This window comes from Eulemur rufifrons, chromosome 10, assembly GCF_041146395.1.
Source record: "Eulemur rufifrons isolate Redbay chromosome 10, OSU_ERuf_1, whole genome shotgun sequence".
NCBI classification, from domain to species: domain Eukaryota; kingdom Metazoa; phylum Chordata; class Mammalia; order Primates; family Lemuridae; genus Eulemur; species Eulemur rufifrons.
In genome coordinates this window covers 12,202,548-12,217,454 of record NC_090992.1, presented here as the reverse complement: position 1 = coordinate 12,217,454, position 14,907 = coordinate 12,202,548, and the positions used below count along the sequence as shown (strand labels likewise).

Sequence of the window (14,907 nt, the reverse complement as noted above, 5' to 3'; positions counted from 1 at the left end):
CACAATTCTAAGCTCGGAATTCTAGGTGTCCCACCATCTACCCTTTCCAGGAAACTTTTCCAGCGTGATTAGTTTCCTTCAACCATATCCAGGGTTGTAATTAATCAGGCCCCATTTTTCCGCACAAAATCGTCACTGTGATTTCTCTCTGTTGTGTCTCAGCACCTGCCATTTTCCTCCTCCAAGATGCTTCACCTGTTTCTCCATCTGTTATTACCTAACCCACTCCTCAAGTTCCAGGCCAATGGCGTCTTCTTCAGGGAGTCTTCTGTATTCACCCGAGGCAGCAGGAGAGGTCCCTGCCTACCCCTCTGAAACATTAGTGTGTATTTCTTTAAAAACTCTTATCAGATAGATGATGGGTGATGATGTTGATTAATAAATAAATGGGTAGGTTTTGTTTTTTGCTTTGAAACTCTGACTTATTTTTTAATTCAACATACAGTACCTACCACAGCACGTGGAAGGAACTCTAACAATATTGACTAAATGAAAGAATTTGTGAGTGATTCAATTAATCCAGTAATCCATTAATAATCGTTAATCCCCACTTCTCACAGTTTAGCCATTACATAATCCTCTGTCTTCGTATATTGAATTTTCTTAAAGTTGAGACCCTCTGCTTTATTAGGCCACCATGTAGGGGACTTCCTTTAGCAGCTGTGCACCTTGTGGCCAGAGCATCAGTGAGTGACATTCAGGAGAGAAAGACAGAAGAGTGGGAGGGTTCCGACACATGGGAAAGATAGATGCTTATAGGGAAGGATGTTATTAAGCAGGGCACTGACATGGTCAGACCGACCTTTGAGAAAGATCACTCTAAATTTACCTGCAGAGTGGACAGGAGACACCGGGGTACAGGAGAGGCTCAGGAGGTGGCTGAGAGCGGACTGACTGATGCTTAGCCCAGGTCTTTGTCAAAAGAGTAACTGCTGCCTCTTTCTCTTCCCAGGGCTTCCAGGGCAGCGGTTGAGGAGACCTTACCAAGGAGCACCACGCAGTAGATGCGGAGACATCGCCCTCCAGGATAAGAAACAGTAACATGGCAGCACCTGTCTGAAAGGAATTAAAAACCAACAGACTCCATTTAGAAAGGAACAATGTCCAAGAAAGGGCGAAATAAGGGCGAGAAGCCCGAGGCACTCATCGTCGCCCTTCAAGCTGCCAATGAAGACCTCAGGACCAAGCTCACAGACATTCAGATAGAGCTGCACCAAGAGAAGTCCAAGGTGAGCGAGGGCCACCTGAGGCCAGGCCCTGAGGGCAGCCCTGGCTGTGTCCACATGCAGTGAACACAGCTCTGCCTGCTGGCTCACCCCAGGGGACTTTGCCAGAGAGGGCAGCACCCCCGTGCACAAGGAGATTCTCTTGCACGTGGCAGGTGAGAACTGCACACAGGATACACAGGAGGGACAATAGCATGCTCACTGGACAGACCCTGCCTCCTCGGGAAGCTTGGTTCAGGAAGCCAGCTAGAAAAATTGAGACAATGTCTCCCCCACCCCCCACCCCTGCACCACTATCTCCCAACACTTAGTAGTTGTGTGACCTTGGACAGGTTTCACCCTTGCCCTCTATAGCTTATTCCTCGTAGGGCATTCAAAGCAATCCTTCGAAAATGGATCATATCATGTCACTCCACCACGCAGTACCCTCCAACGGCTTCCTACCTCTCTTGAAGTCAAAGAACTTTCCCTACAACTACAGGATATCACTTACAGCCCCTGTTTGACTCATCTCTCACTTCTCTCTCTCTCTCTCTCTGCTGGCTCCAGCCCCTTCGCTGGATCCAGAGAGATGCTGGTCACACTTAGGGCCTCTGCTCTTATTCTCCCGCCATTTAGCTACATGATCCTTCCTTCTCCTCCAATAGGCGTCTGCTCAAGTACCACTCATCTGACCAGGCTCTGAAACAAAACACTCCCCCATGCCCAGTTACTCCCCATGGCCTGTCCTTGACTTATTTCATAGCAATTTGTATGTTTATGCATTTACCTGTTTAGCCCTACTTCTCCCCAATCCAGTGTAATTTTTATGATAGCAGGGACTTAGCTTACTTCGTATCTCTAGAGCCTAAATGATGTCCAGAACTTAAAATCTCAGCATGTATTTGTTGAATGAATAAAGAAATAATTGAAAGAAGGTTCATTCCTTATACCTTCATTTCTTCATCAGTAAAATATCACTGCCATCTCACGGGGCTGTTATGAAGTGTAAATTAGACAAGTACGTGAAGTACTTATGAGGATTAAATGAGAAAATTTATGTCAAGTGCTCAGAGAGCTGCCTGGCACGTAGTAAATTCTCAAAAAGTTATTCGTATCAGTATTTTTCCTAATAGTCTCTGGATTTGAGGCAGTTGCTAATGGAGTTAGAAAAGTCTCTTTACTTCTCTAAATCTCATCGTTTGCCTGTATATACTAACACATACCTCCCCAGGACAGTGTGAATATCAAATAGGGCCATGGCTAGGAAAACATTTTGAAATATCCAACCTACATAAGACCATGAGAGGTTTTTATTTAGATAACTTTTTGTATAGTAAGAAAACATTCTTTATCAACAAGCAATAGGTCACAAACCAACAAATAACCTTATTCCATCTTATCTATCTCTTCCCCGTTAAAATCACTATTACATTTTAATTTGTTATTTTTCCCAAAATCTATTTTTCCTAGTTTCAACAATAATAATAAATAGGCTTTAGATCTGCCAAAACCTGTGGCTGCCTGCCTTAGGTAAGCCTTCACCTTAAATAAAAAGATGGCAATGAAAAGTTTGCAAAGGAAATTTTTTAGTTTCGATGAAACCAAAGGGAACATCATGCCATTTTTAAAAAAACATTTGAGAGTCAGAAGACCTGGGCATTATTTGTCTTTATCTCTCCTTGGCGACAAAGGTAAGTGTCTCCATTTCTCCATCTGTAATTCAGATGACTGAATCTCTTTCTCCATATCTGTGTCTTTCATGCATCACTGTGCAAGAGAATAACCTGGGGGAACTTATTAAAAATTGAGATTTCTCAGCCCGAGGATTCTGATAGAATAGGCAGGTGAGGCCCAGGACTTGTAATTCTGAAGCAGTCCAGGTGGTGCTCGCTCAAGCCTTTGTGTTGACAAACACTCCACCGTGAGATTTCTTCCAGGTCGGACAATCTGTGAACATTGCACTGGTTTTCCCTTTCCCTGGGGCAACGTACCATTTCAAGGGAAGCAGAACTCCTTTAATTATAGTAAGGACAGGATGACAAACTGCATTCATAGGAAGCAGCTTGTCAGTCTGGAGACGGGAAACCATAAATTGCCGCCGCTTTACAGAAAACAAACTCACGAGGTTCCAGAGAAGCAGAGGCCCTGAGGACGTCACCGCTGCCAATTTTTCACACATTCAGACCTGTTTAAAATGGGAAACACTCGAGCTGGAACGAGGCTGCCTGTTTCTAAGGGGCTGGCACCGGTGTCTCAGCCGGCAGGCCAAGCACAACCTCCCCTTCCTCTGACAACAGCCAGGTGGCCTCTTGAACCAGAGCACACGGCCTTCCTTCCCCTCCCCTCTGCTGGCTGCCCCTGCCTGGCTCACTTGCCTTGGCGGTGAATGACAGTCCCAGCACAGGAGCCCAAGCAAAGTCTCCCTGCCTGTCAGCAGCCTTCCCTAAAGAGCAAAGGGAATTTGGAGGACAAACAAGTCATAAAGCAGTTTTATTATAAATAAATATGATTGTGTTTTCAAAGGGCCAGGCTTTAAAAGAGAGCATACGAACAATGCCAAGATGTGAATTTACACTCCCGGTTTGGCTCAGAGGCTCTGATGACAAAATGACAATTCAGCTACAGGGGAAAAGACGAGTTACAGAGTGGAAACCTTCAGGGTGATGGAGCATTACTCATTTTTCCAGCAAGACAAATAATCCCATTGACATTTACAGAACCTCCATTGTGTATAGAGCAGAGTCGTTGAGTGCTTTGGGGGGACGATATAAATAGCTACAATTTATTGAATGTTTACTCTCTGTCACACTCTCTAATAAGCGCATCACCTCCTGCCAGAATCCCAGCTCTTCACGTAGCAGCTGAGTGACCCCGAGCAGGTTACAGAATCCGTCTGTGATTTTCTTTCCTCGTCTGTCAAATGGGGCGATCATGGCATCAACCTCACAAGGCTGTACTGTGTGTGTGTTAATTTTTGAGCAATTGTTTGTGTCGGGCATGGAAAGCCATTATCTCATTTCATCCTCATCACCCGCCTCGGAGGTGGGCATGGTTGTTATCCCCATTTTCCGTATTAGGAAACTGCCTGGCGTGTGGGAGGTGCTCAGAACTACCTGTGGAATCAATTTACATGATTCCTTTATAAACTTTCCCAAAACCCTGTGGCGTAAGTATTGTTATGGCACATGTTTAGGTGGGAAACCTGAGGCTGGATAGAGAAAGCATTCCCTCCCAGGTCTGTCTTTTCCTTGGACCATTAAACAGTGATATTTGCCTTTGTTTATCTCTTCTATGGACACCATGAGGTCATGATCTGATGCTTAGTGTGTCTGAACACTCCAGGGACTGCCCCAGGGCTTTCTACTCTTTTTTTTTTTTTTTCTTTTTTGAGACAGAGTCTTGCTCTGTTGACCGGGCTACAGTGCCATGGTGTCAGCCTAGCTCACAGCAACCTCAGACTCCTGGGCTCAAGCAATCCTCCTGCCTCAGCCTCCTGAGTAGATGAGACTACAGGCATGGGCCACCATGCCCAGCTATTTTTTTCTCTATATATTTTTAGCTGTCCAGATAATTTCTTTCTATTTTTAGTAGAGACGGGGTCTCGCTCTTGCTCAGGCTGGTCTTGAACTCCTGAGCTCAAACAATCCCCCCACCTCGGCCTCCCAGAGTGCTAGGATTACAGGCGTGAGCCACGGTGCCTGGCCAGCTTTCTATTCTCTCTCAGAAATAGACTACAGTTGCATGAAGAGCATGAGCACAGTGACAGAGCAGGAGAAGGGACAGGAGCAGAGAACGGGGTTCCCGGGGTAGAGGCAGCAGGGCAGCAGGCCCGGGAGGAATCTGCTCCAGACAGGAGCTGCCACTTGGAACAGCCCTTCAGACTGCAAAGCACTTTCACAGCAAACCTGCGATGACAAAGGCCCAATTACTATCCTGATTTCACTGAGAAAGGAAATGAGGTTCAAACCGTTTAACTCATTTGCTCCCAGAGACACAGCAGGTGGAGGAGCCCCGGTGGGAATTCCCATTGTCTGTATGAAGGTGGCCATCCGGGTGTGATGCCGAATATCTCACTCCACTGCACTCCTTTGCCTCCGGGGCACTCTCAGAAAATCGGCCAACCTTTTATATCCTCGGTGACTGTTCCCAGAGCCTCTCAGGGAGCAAATTTGGGATGGGGTATTTCTCCCTATCTGCACCTTTAGTTCTGTTTTTAGGAAGCATAAGTGGCTGAAATCAAGAAATTAAAAAAAAATAGACTCTTTTGCGCTTCCTCAAGTTGTGTGAGGCTTCCCTCACAAGCCCCTTCCTGTCGTGGCTCCTTCACCATCTCCTGTTTGAGAGTTACTTTGTGCCCAGGAAAATCCCTGCTCACTTACTGTGAGTTTAGATCCCAAGGAATAGCCAATGCAGGTAATCCAAGCCAAAGTGTATGTTGGCTTGTCTTGCCTTGATAACCTTGCAGCTCCTTCCTTACCTTTGACTGAGCTGTCCAGTTTTTAATCCTAGATTCCTAAGATCACTTTAAAGCTCAAATCACCACCGTCTTTATCTTGGCAGAATTTACACTGACATTTTCCAAAGGCCAGACTAGAATTAGAGAAGAAAAAAAAAAAGAAGAAGAAGAAGAAGGAAGAATAGGAGAGAGGGGGATATTTTATATCATTTTAGGCAGTAAGTTATTAGCTTGATCACAAGATCAAACTATGAGCGATCCCGAGACACCCCCATGTGTCGGTTTGGATCTAGCGAGGGTTGTGCAGTCTGAAAAGCTTTCCAAGTGATCTGTATTGAGCTCTTCCCCACCACTGGGAAAACTACCATAGCAATACTTTGTAATTTTACTGTGCATACCAGTCACCTGGGGATTTACTAAAATGCACATTGTGAAGCATAGATCTGGGAGGGAGCCCGGGATCCCCCATTTCCAGCAAGCTTCTGGGTGACCCCGGCGCTGCCTGTCTGCAGACCACACAGCGCAGAGTAAGGCCCCGGGACATCAAATATCTGTCTGAACAAAGTCACACCACCATCCTTAGGTATTTCCTCCTCTTACACACCGTATTCCTAGCTTCCGGGCCTGTGTTTCTTTTCCCTTTGGGGGCCTGGAATTTGAAAAGAGATGAGGGATTAAGAGATCACAGGGGCCTGAGCCGCAGATCCTGCCTCGGAGCACACCCTTCCTTGGAGGCTCATTTCACTTCATCCTCTCATCTCTCTGCCTTTAGGTATCGAAGCTCGAGAGAGAGAAGACTCAAGAAGTGAAGAGGATCCGGGAGCTGGAGCAGCGCAAGCACACAGTCCTGGTGACAGAACTCAAATCCAAGCTCCACGAGGAGAAGATGAAGGAGCTGCAGGCCGTGAGGGAGAATCTCATCAAGCAGCACGAGCAAGAGATGTCGAGGACAGTGAAGGTGCGAGACGGAGAGATCCAGAGGCTCAAGTCGGCTCTCTGTGCTCTCCGGGACGGCAGCAGTGACAAAGTAAGGACAGCGCTCACCATCGAGGCCCGGGAGGAGGCCAGGAAACTGTTTGACGCGGAGCGCCTTAAGCTCTTGCAGGAGATTACGGACCTGAAAACGGCCAAGAAGCAGGTGGACGAGGCTCTGAGCAATATGATCCAAGCGGACAAAATCAAGGCCGGGGACCTCAGGAGCGAGCATCAGTCCCACCAAGAAGCCATCTCCAAGATCAAGTGGGAGTCGGAGCGGGACATCCGGAGGCTGGTTAGTACAGTAGTCCCTTCCGAGCGGTGCGGACCCGGGTCCTCCAGGTTGCAGACTCCGTGGCATTTGCTTCCTCAGGGGTTTGCTTGTCAGTGGCTTGTGAACGATGCCTACCTTTCGTCAGATGCTCTAAGATGCGGGGTCGATCAATAGGTGGGCAGGTAGATAAATAGATAGAGATGCTCAGGCCAAACTTGGAATTGTGAGAGATTTTGGAATCACCTCTCCCATAAAAACTAGATTCTCCCAGCCCCACATACGGAGACAGTATTCGTTCAATGACTCGTGTTTTCTTGGATATTTTTTGAAATATTACAAATTATGAACTCTTCCAAAGTCAGGCTAATTTTGTGGGCTTTTCATTTATAAAATCTTACTGGGTTTTTTAGAGGGGGTAGGGGAACTTTCTGTGGCTTTCAAGATGCCTGAAAACGGTGGCCCCTGGGAACATCTTGAGTGACTCACCAGTCCTTTTTTCAGGAACTAAGTCTGGAAGCAAGACACAAAACTATAAAATCCTTAGTCGTTTTAAAAATAGATCTTTTCCCCAAAATAAACAGGGGCCATTTAAAACAGGAGCCATTATAATTTTTTAGTTGGGTGTCATTCCTAAGTAGCTTGTTTGCTGTTTATAATCTCTAAGACTTACCTCAGCCCTTACGGAGTTGGGGCTTTTCTTCTAACACGTATGACCAAAAGCCACATGGGCCTCTTGCCAGGCTTAAAAAATAAAATAAATGTAACTATCATCTGAAAACTAGAATGTCCTTTTTCACCTTATCCAATTATTTGAGTAGCAGAAATATTTAAGTTCATCTACACTGAGATCTTTAGCATTAGTTATATCTTAGTTGCATCGTATCAAATTAACCATCACCTGTTATAGTGTACTTTGTGCTTCTCTAAAAATAATGTTTTCTTAGGAAGAACTGCACATCTCCTCTTTTGTCTTCCAGTTCTAAGCAATTACTTTCTGAGAATCTTAATTATGTTCCGTGGATGATATCTCTAGGATTTTAATTTTAAGGTCAAAGTGCTAGAACATTTTTAAAAGCTAATGTGTGATTTTCTTTGTACTGTGATACAGTGTAACTGTAAAATATTGCCTTTGCCGTACTTTCTGAATTCTTTATCTGCAACTTATTCTATTGCGCTCTTTGACAATAACGACCAAACACAGTGCAGAAATATTGGTCTCTGCCCTGCCTTTGGTTTTTGAAATGACAATGGCTGATGAAGAATGAATTGGGACTTTGAACTCTGGAGTTGGCAGGTAGGTAAATGAAAAAGAAGTTTTGCATTAAATATTTTGTTTGTTGATGGTTTTCAATGTAAAAATCTATAAATATATCTACTTGTAAATCTGTAAATTTTTGCCATGACTTTTTTTTTTTGCCAGCAAATTGCTGAAGTTGACATGAAATCCCTTTTTAATAATAGTATAAAATCTAAGCCACCTGAAGAATAGTTAAAAAAAAAAAAATGGTTGCAAAGAGAATAACATGGGAAACTTTTCCAGTAATGCAGAAATACTTGTCTTCATTTTTTCCTTCTTATTGCCTTGTGCCTATCCCCACCCTCAGCTCCATTTTTGGAACTGGAAGGGAGAAAAATGGAAGCCTTTCTGTCTAGAAAATTTCCCCAGAGAATTCTGTAAGTACCCCTTGCCATTTAAAGGTAGAGTCTTGGCTGAGTTTCAGTAGTCTGAGATCAGAGCCCATGGTCATAACCATTATGCAACAGAGCCTCCTCAGTACTAATTACTACATACTCCACAGAAAACCACTCTGGGAGATGCTGGAAGTATATGAATGATCTTGGAGCCGGTGTAGTATAGTGCCTAACTGAATGGGCTCTGCAGTCAGAAGATTGAGTTAAAAATCAGGTTTCACAATTTACTAGCCATATGATTTTGACCAAGTTTCTGACCGTTTGGGCCCTCAGTCATTATCTGTAAAATGGTGATAACAGAACCTACTGAATGGGATTGTTATAAAATAAGGTGTGTAAAGCTCTGAGTGCAGTCCCTTGGGTATAGTAAAAGATTGGTAAGTTTCAGTTATGGTGATGGTGATGATGAGGATGAATGTGGGCAGTAATGGAATGCCTTCCCAGCAAGTTCATTTAGCTAGAGTACATAAAAACCAACTGGGAACATGCAGATATGGAGCTTTATTAAACTGTAGATAAAAATAACACTCTAGATGACAGGTCTGACAAATGAAGGTGCTACTCAGTTAAGAGAAACACTGGACTCCAATCTTCTGCAAGGAGATAGAAACTGAAGACAATACTTTTATTCCCAAATTAACAGGACAATATTTGATTCCTCACCAGGTTATCAGATAATATTATAGGATCATGTGGAATTTAGTCCAGTGCCCTCCCAAAATTGACCTAAAATTTAATCATGTGACTTAGAGGCAATAGCTCACAGATATTTATATGTAGAAAATATGTGACTATGTAACATCATTTCTGTCCCAGATATTTTTGTTCCCGGTCTAAGAGCACTGCAAAGAAAGATTCATACAAAGTGATTTGTTTTGTATAAGGAGACACTATTAGAGAAAAGGGAAACAACATATTGATGTTTGTATTAAATATCTTTTCCCTATCGCCATTTTGAATATTCGATAGAATGTAATGAAATGAGAAGAAAGGTTTCACCTAATGGCTATGCTCTCTTTGAAAATTGTTTCCAGACATTCACCAGTGGAACTCTGATCAATTGGTATCGAAAGCCTGTGGTCTTTGGTTGAGAAATATCTCTGAGGCCATGCTCAGGCTTAACAGAAATGAGTGTTAAGATAAGTAAATATATCCCACAGATGTGCAGGGGGGATATAGTGGCTAATATTACCAGGTATTTTCCATCCTTTTCTAGTCCCAACAGTGATTTTCTGATAGCAATGGTAAAATGGTTGCTAAGAACTGGCTGCTCTGAAATACCCATAGGAATGGAAAGAGCCATAACACATGAACCGTGGAAGGACCTCCCTCCAAATTCACCACCTGAATGCAAGCATATTAGTCTTTGGAAATGACTAGGCCACTGGAGGTCTGTAGTTTCTTCAGTTGCAAATGACCTACTAATAGTAGCAACTGCTATTTGGGTTGAACTTGAATGCCCAATCCCCCCAAAAGGAGGTAACATCAAAATTTGTCCTGAGGAAACACTACAGTGGAATGTTTAGTATTCCTTGTTATTAAGATTAATGACTCATTTCAAAGTTAGCCTTTCCTTTCCATATCTAACCAACCCAGACCATTTCAAACAATATATCGAATCAAAACATCTACACAGGGTATACTAGAGAGAAAAAATTACTCTCCTTGACATTAATGTAGGGTAACCATTCATTATACAATGTTGCCTCATCTTATTCATGAAACCAATACACTTAATACATTTGTAGTAGTAATGATTTTTTTAATCTATCAATCAGATGAAAGAAGTTACACTCATATCATAGTAAAAATGCATTTCTTTAGAGCATTGTTAAATAAAATGTCCTGGGTCTCATTTAATTCAGATGGATGAAATCAAAGCCAAGGACAGGATCATCTTTTCCCTGGAAAAGGAACTGGAGACTCAAACGGGCTATGTACAGAAACTCCAACTGCAGAAGGAAGCTTTGGACGAACAGCTCTTTCTGGTCAAGGAGGCCGAGTGTAACATGAGCAGTCCAAAACGAGAAATTCCAGGAAGGGCAGGAGATGGCTCCGAACACTGCAGCAGTCCTGTAAGTCCCTTCCAGCTGAAGCTGAGAACTCTCCAGTCATCTTTTATTTAGCTCCCAAGTTCTACTTTTCACTTAAGCTCTTTTCCTGTTTACTGCAAAGCAATCAATTCTGCCTCCTACCAAAACACCAAACTCAGACAACAAAGTGGTCTGCCCTGCATTAGCAGATCACACGAGAATTTCAGATTTCTTTAAATCCTTTATAGAGCTTTTCCAGCCAGATGATACCTATCCAAATTTAAGTCTGTTGTAAAAATCATAAATTAGATGAAAATATTTTCCTCTTGCCAAGATTGGTAAATTTCCCTTTTGTGAACAATTGGGTTGGAAATTGGTAAAAATGGTTATCATCTTCAGAGCTTAAAATGTATAACTGTATAAAAGCTGAAACCATTTTATAATCTTCGTCTGAAAGCTTCTAGTCTGGTTGCACTTGCCACTTATTTCCCTGGATTTTCATCATTTTATATGAGAAACTATTTTCAGAAGTGCCGTGATAGAAATTGGCTTGCATGTAGTTGGCTATACATATTATACCTTTCAAATTATTTAGCTGCTATAATGATGAAAATGTATTATTTAGGAACAGAGATGGGTTCCAAAGTACTACTTAGAACTAAGTAATGAATAATTTATGAATCAGTATTCAGGATATATATATCCTAGTAGGTGGTGGGATGAATACTGATCTAGGATTTAGCAGATGTAAGTCCTGTCACTGACATGCACCTGCACTATAGTGTAATTGTCAAGAGAATAGTCTCTTGAGTTAGACCCTTTGGTTCGAATCCTGGATCTGCGATTTATTGTGTGACCTTAGGTAAACCACTTTACCGCTCATCTCCCTCCTATGTAAAATAGAGGCTACAGTAGTACTCCACAAGGCTGGTCTAGGGATTAGAAGAAATGATATATAAATGTTGAGCATAGTGTCAGGCACATAGTTAACATTCAATACATATTAGTTATTGATCTATTGATATTAGCCACAAGGTCTTGATCGAGTTATGAACTACCTGAATTTTTACCTGCTTTGCTGAATCCTCTAGGCTATTGTGAATCTAAGGTTATAATGTATGTGGAACTTCTTTGTCAACAGTACAGCACTATCAACGTGTAAGATGGTAACAGAATTGCAAGCATGTGATAATAACAGTCCTGTGCACTCTACGGCAGAGAATTAAGCCATGACTGCTGTGTGTCAGGTGATTCATGGCAATTCTGCCAATGGGCAAGCCAGTTGTATTGGGCAAAATAGACTAGTGAAGGCTAGCCTATAAATTGCTGCTTTTTGTACACAAAGGTTATGCACCAACCTTTTCTTATTCTGACCTTTTTCTTCAGGAGAATGCAGGAATTTACAAAGCCTGTCCCTGCCTCCTGCTCTGTTCCCTCTGTGGCTAAGTATAATGGCCAGACAGCTGTCTGAGCTGTGGGAAGCAATGTGCAGCCATGAGACAAGGGATGCTCCTTGAACCCTGTGTAATCACAGTGTGACCTGGGTCTCACCGCACACAGCTCTGATAAGCTGATCCAACCCTCTGCATCCCCCCTGCCCTAGATCCTGGCTCCAGGGAGTATCTGCCACATGGAATTCATTTGCATTTTCAACCAGGCTTGGTCTCCAACCCAAGTGGTGATTGTTGGGAGTTATAAAAGGGTAAAATTTACTCTTCTCTGAATAAGAGAACATTTTACTCTCACTTCATGGGCCAGATAAATAGAACTGAGCCCATTACTTTTATGAGTAATGAGTGGTATTCCAAAATGTTGTGAAAAGTGTTACTGAAGAATTATCCATCTTAATTTTCATGTGTAGGATTTGCGAAGAAATCAAAAGAGAATAGCTGAATTGAATGCCACTATAAGAAAATTGGAAGACAGGAATACCTTGCTTGGAGATGAACGAAATGAATTGGTGAGTTATACTCAAAATTTTGTTGTTGTTGATGTTATTGTTAAGCATTATGTTACAGAAGTGTATATCGTGTCATAGAAATATACCATAATAGAAAAGAGTGCACAAATAAGAAAGTTACAGTTCAATAAATGTTCACAAAGTGGCACACCCTTGTAACCACCACCAAGATGAATAAGTGGAAGACTACGAGTGCCTCAGAACCTCCCCCTTGTCACTATCCTGTTAAAGTTAACCACTATTCTTACTTCTAGCACCATAGATGTCTATCACTTTTTCAAAATTTTTTGTAAATGGAATCGTACAGCATTCACTCTTTTGTGTCTGGCTTCTTGTGCTGCTTTAGCTCAGCAGTATTTCCGAGATTCATCCACTGTGCTGCGTGTAGGGTTCATTCATTTTCATTACTCGATAGTATTGATTGATATATTACAATATGTTTATTCATTCTAATGTTAATAGACATTAATGTTGTTTCCTAACACTTTTCAGCTGTTAAGAATGGTGCTGCTACATGTGTTTGGTGAAAAATGTGCCCATCTCTGGTAGGAATATACGAAGGAGTAGAATTACTGGATCTTAGCGTAGACACGTAGTTAGCTTCAGTAGTTAATACCAGTTTTCTCAAGTTGGGGTAACAATTTACATTCCCACCAACAATGAATGAAAGTCGCAGTTTCTCCACATCTTTGCCAACATGGAAAAACAATTGTTAATTTTAGCCATTTTGGTGGTCTGATGCCTTGTATTGTGATTTTAATTTTTATTTTCCTCCTTATTAATGAGGTTGTACAGTGGCCTTTTGGCTATCTTTTATGATTTTTCCCTTAGCCCATTTTCTGTTATGCTACCTTTTTCTTTTCTTTTTTTTTTTTTTTTTTATGTTAGAGACAGGATCTTACTCTGTTGCTAAGCCTGGAGTGCAGTGGCACAATCATAGCTCACTGTAGTCTTGAACTCCTGAGCTCAAACGATCCTCCTGCCTCAGCCTCCCAAGTAGCTGGGACTAGAGGCGTGCTCCAACACACGCAGCCTATTTTTCTTACTAAAATTAGAATTTTTTTTTTACATCATTTGTGGGACATTTGTATTTAAATATTCTGCTTTGTGGCTTACATTTTTACATTTTAAGTGGCATTATTCAAATAAAGGAGTTATTTTCAGCCTTTCCTTATTTTAAATATATGCATTTTAGGCCATAATTATCCCTCTAAGCCTCTCTTTAGCCTCATCCCACAAGTTTTGATGTGTCATAATATATTGCTAGTTCATTCAGAATCTTTTCTAATGTCATGTAATTTCTTCTTTCATCTATGGGCTATTCGAAAATGTATGGCTTAATTTCCAAATATTTGGAGATTTTGAATTATCTTTCTGTTATCAATTTCTACCTTAATTCTACTATAGTACTAAACACACTTTGTATTATTTCACCCCTTTGAAATTTGTGGAGATTTTCTTTATGATCCCACCACATGGTCAGTTTTAGAAATGTTACAAGTTTACATGAAAAGAAGAGATACTCTGCAATTACTAGTTGCAGTTTGATTCGAGTTTGTTAATAGTCTTGTTTAAAATTTTCTATGTCCCAGCCAGGTGCGGTGTCTCATGCCTGTAATCCTAGCACTTTGGGAGGCCGAGGCGGGAGGATCACTTGAGATCAGGAGTTCAAGACCCCCGTCTCTACAAAAAAATAGAAAAAAAATTAGCCAAGCGTAGTGGCGCATGCCTGTAGTCTCAGCTGCTTAGGAGGCTGAGTCAGGAGGATCATTCGAGCCCAGGAGTTTGAGGTTGCGGTGAGCTATCATGACACCACTGCACTCTAGCTAGGGCTACAGAGTGAGACTCTGTCTCAAAAAAATAAAATAAAATAAAATAAAATTTTCTATATCCTTATTGTTTGCTCTTCTTCCAACAGATTTGTCTATATCTCTTCTTAGTCCTGTCAGTTTTACTCTATATATATTTGAATTAATTACTAGATGCATATAAATTAATATTTGTTATATGTTTTTTGTGAATTGCTCTTTTTATCATTATGAAATGTTTTCTCAAGGAATACTTTGGACTGAAAGTCTTTGTTATTAATTGAACTGTATCAAATTTTTTCTTTTAGTGTTAGTATGACTATATATGTGCATATATATATGTGTGTGTGCATGTATATTTAAAAATATTTATATATAAATATGTAATATGTATTTTTAAAATATTTATATTTATAAATATACACACATACAGACATAATATGTATATTTAACTTTCAACCTTTCTCTGTTATGTTTAAGGTATATCTTAAAAGGAACATT

General features: G+C 41.5%; 1 protein-coding gene across 2 annotated transcripts in view; it reads left to right on the top strand.

Moving 5' to 3' along the window:
- Window positions 1-1,100: 1,100 nt before the first annotated feature.
- JAKMIP2 (janus kinase and microtubule interacting protein 2) overlaps window positions 1,101-14,907 on the top strand; it is a 46,985-nt gene continuing 33,178 nt past the window's right edge. For both annotated transcript variants that reach the window (XM_069484173.1, XM_069484172.1), the window contains exons 1-4: window positions 1,101-1,229; window positions 6,437-6,934; window positions 10,471-10,680; window positions 12,500-12,598. In XM_069484173.1, coding sequence (XP_069340274.1) covers window positions 1,101-1,229; window positions 6,437-6,934; window positions 10,471-10,680; window positions 12,500-12,598 — 936 coding nt within the window. The remainder of the gene's footprint in view (window positions 1,230-6,436; window positions 6,935-10,470; window positions 10,681-12,499; window positions 12,599-14,907) is intronic.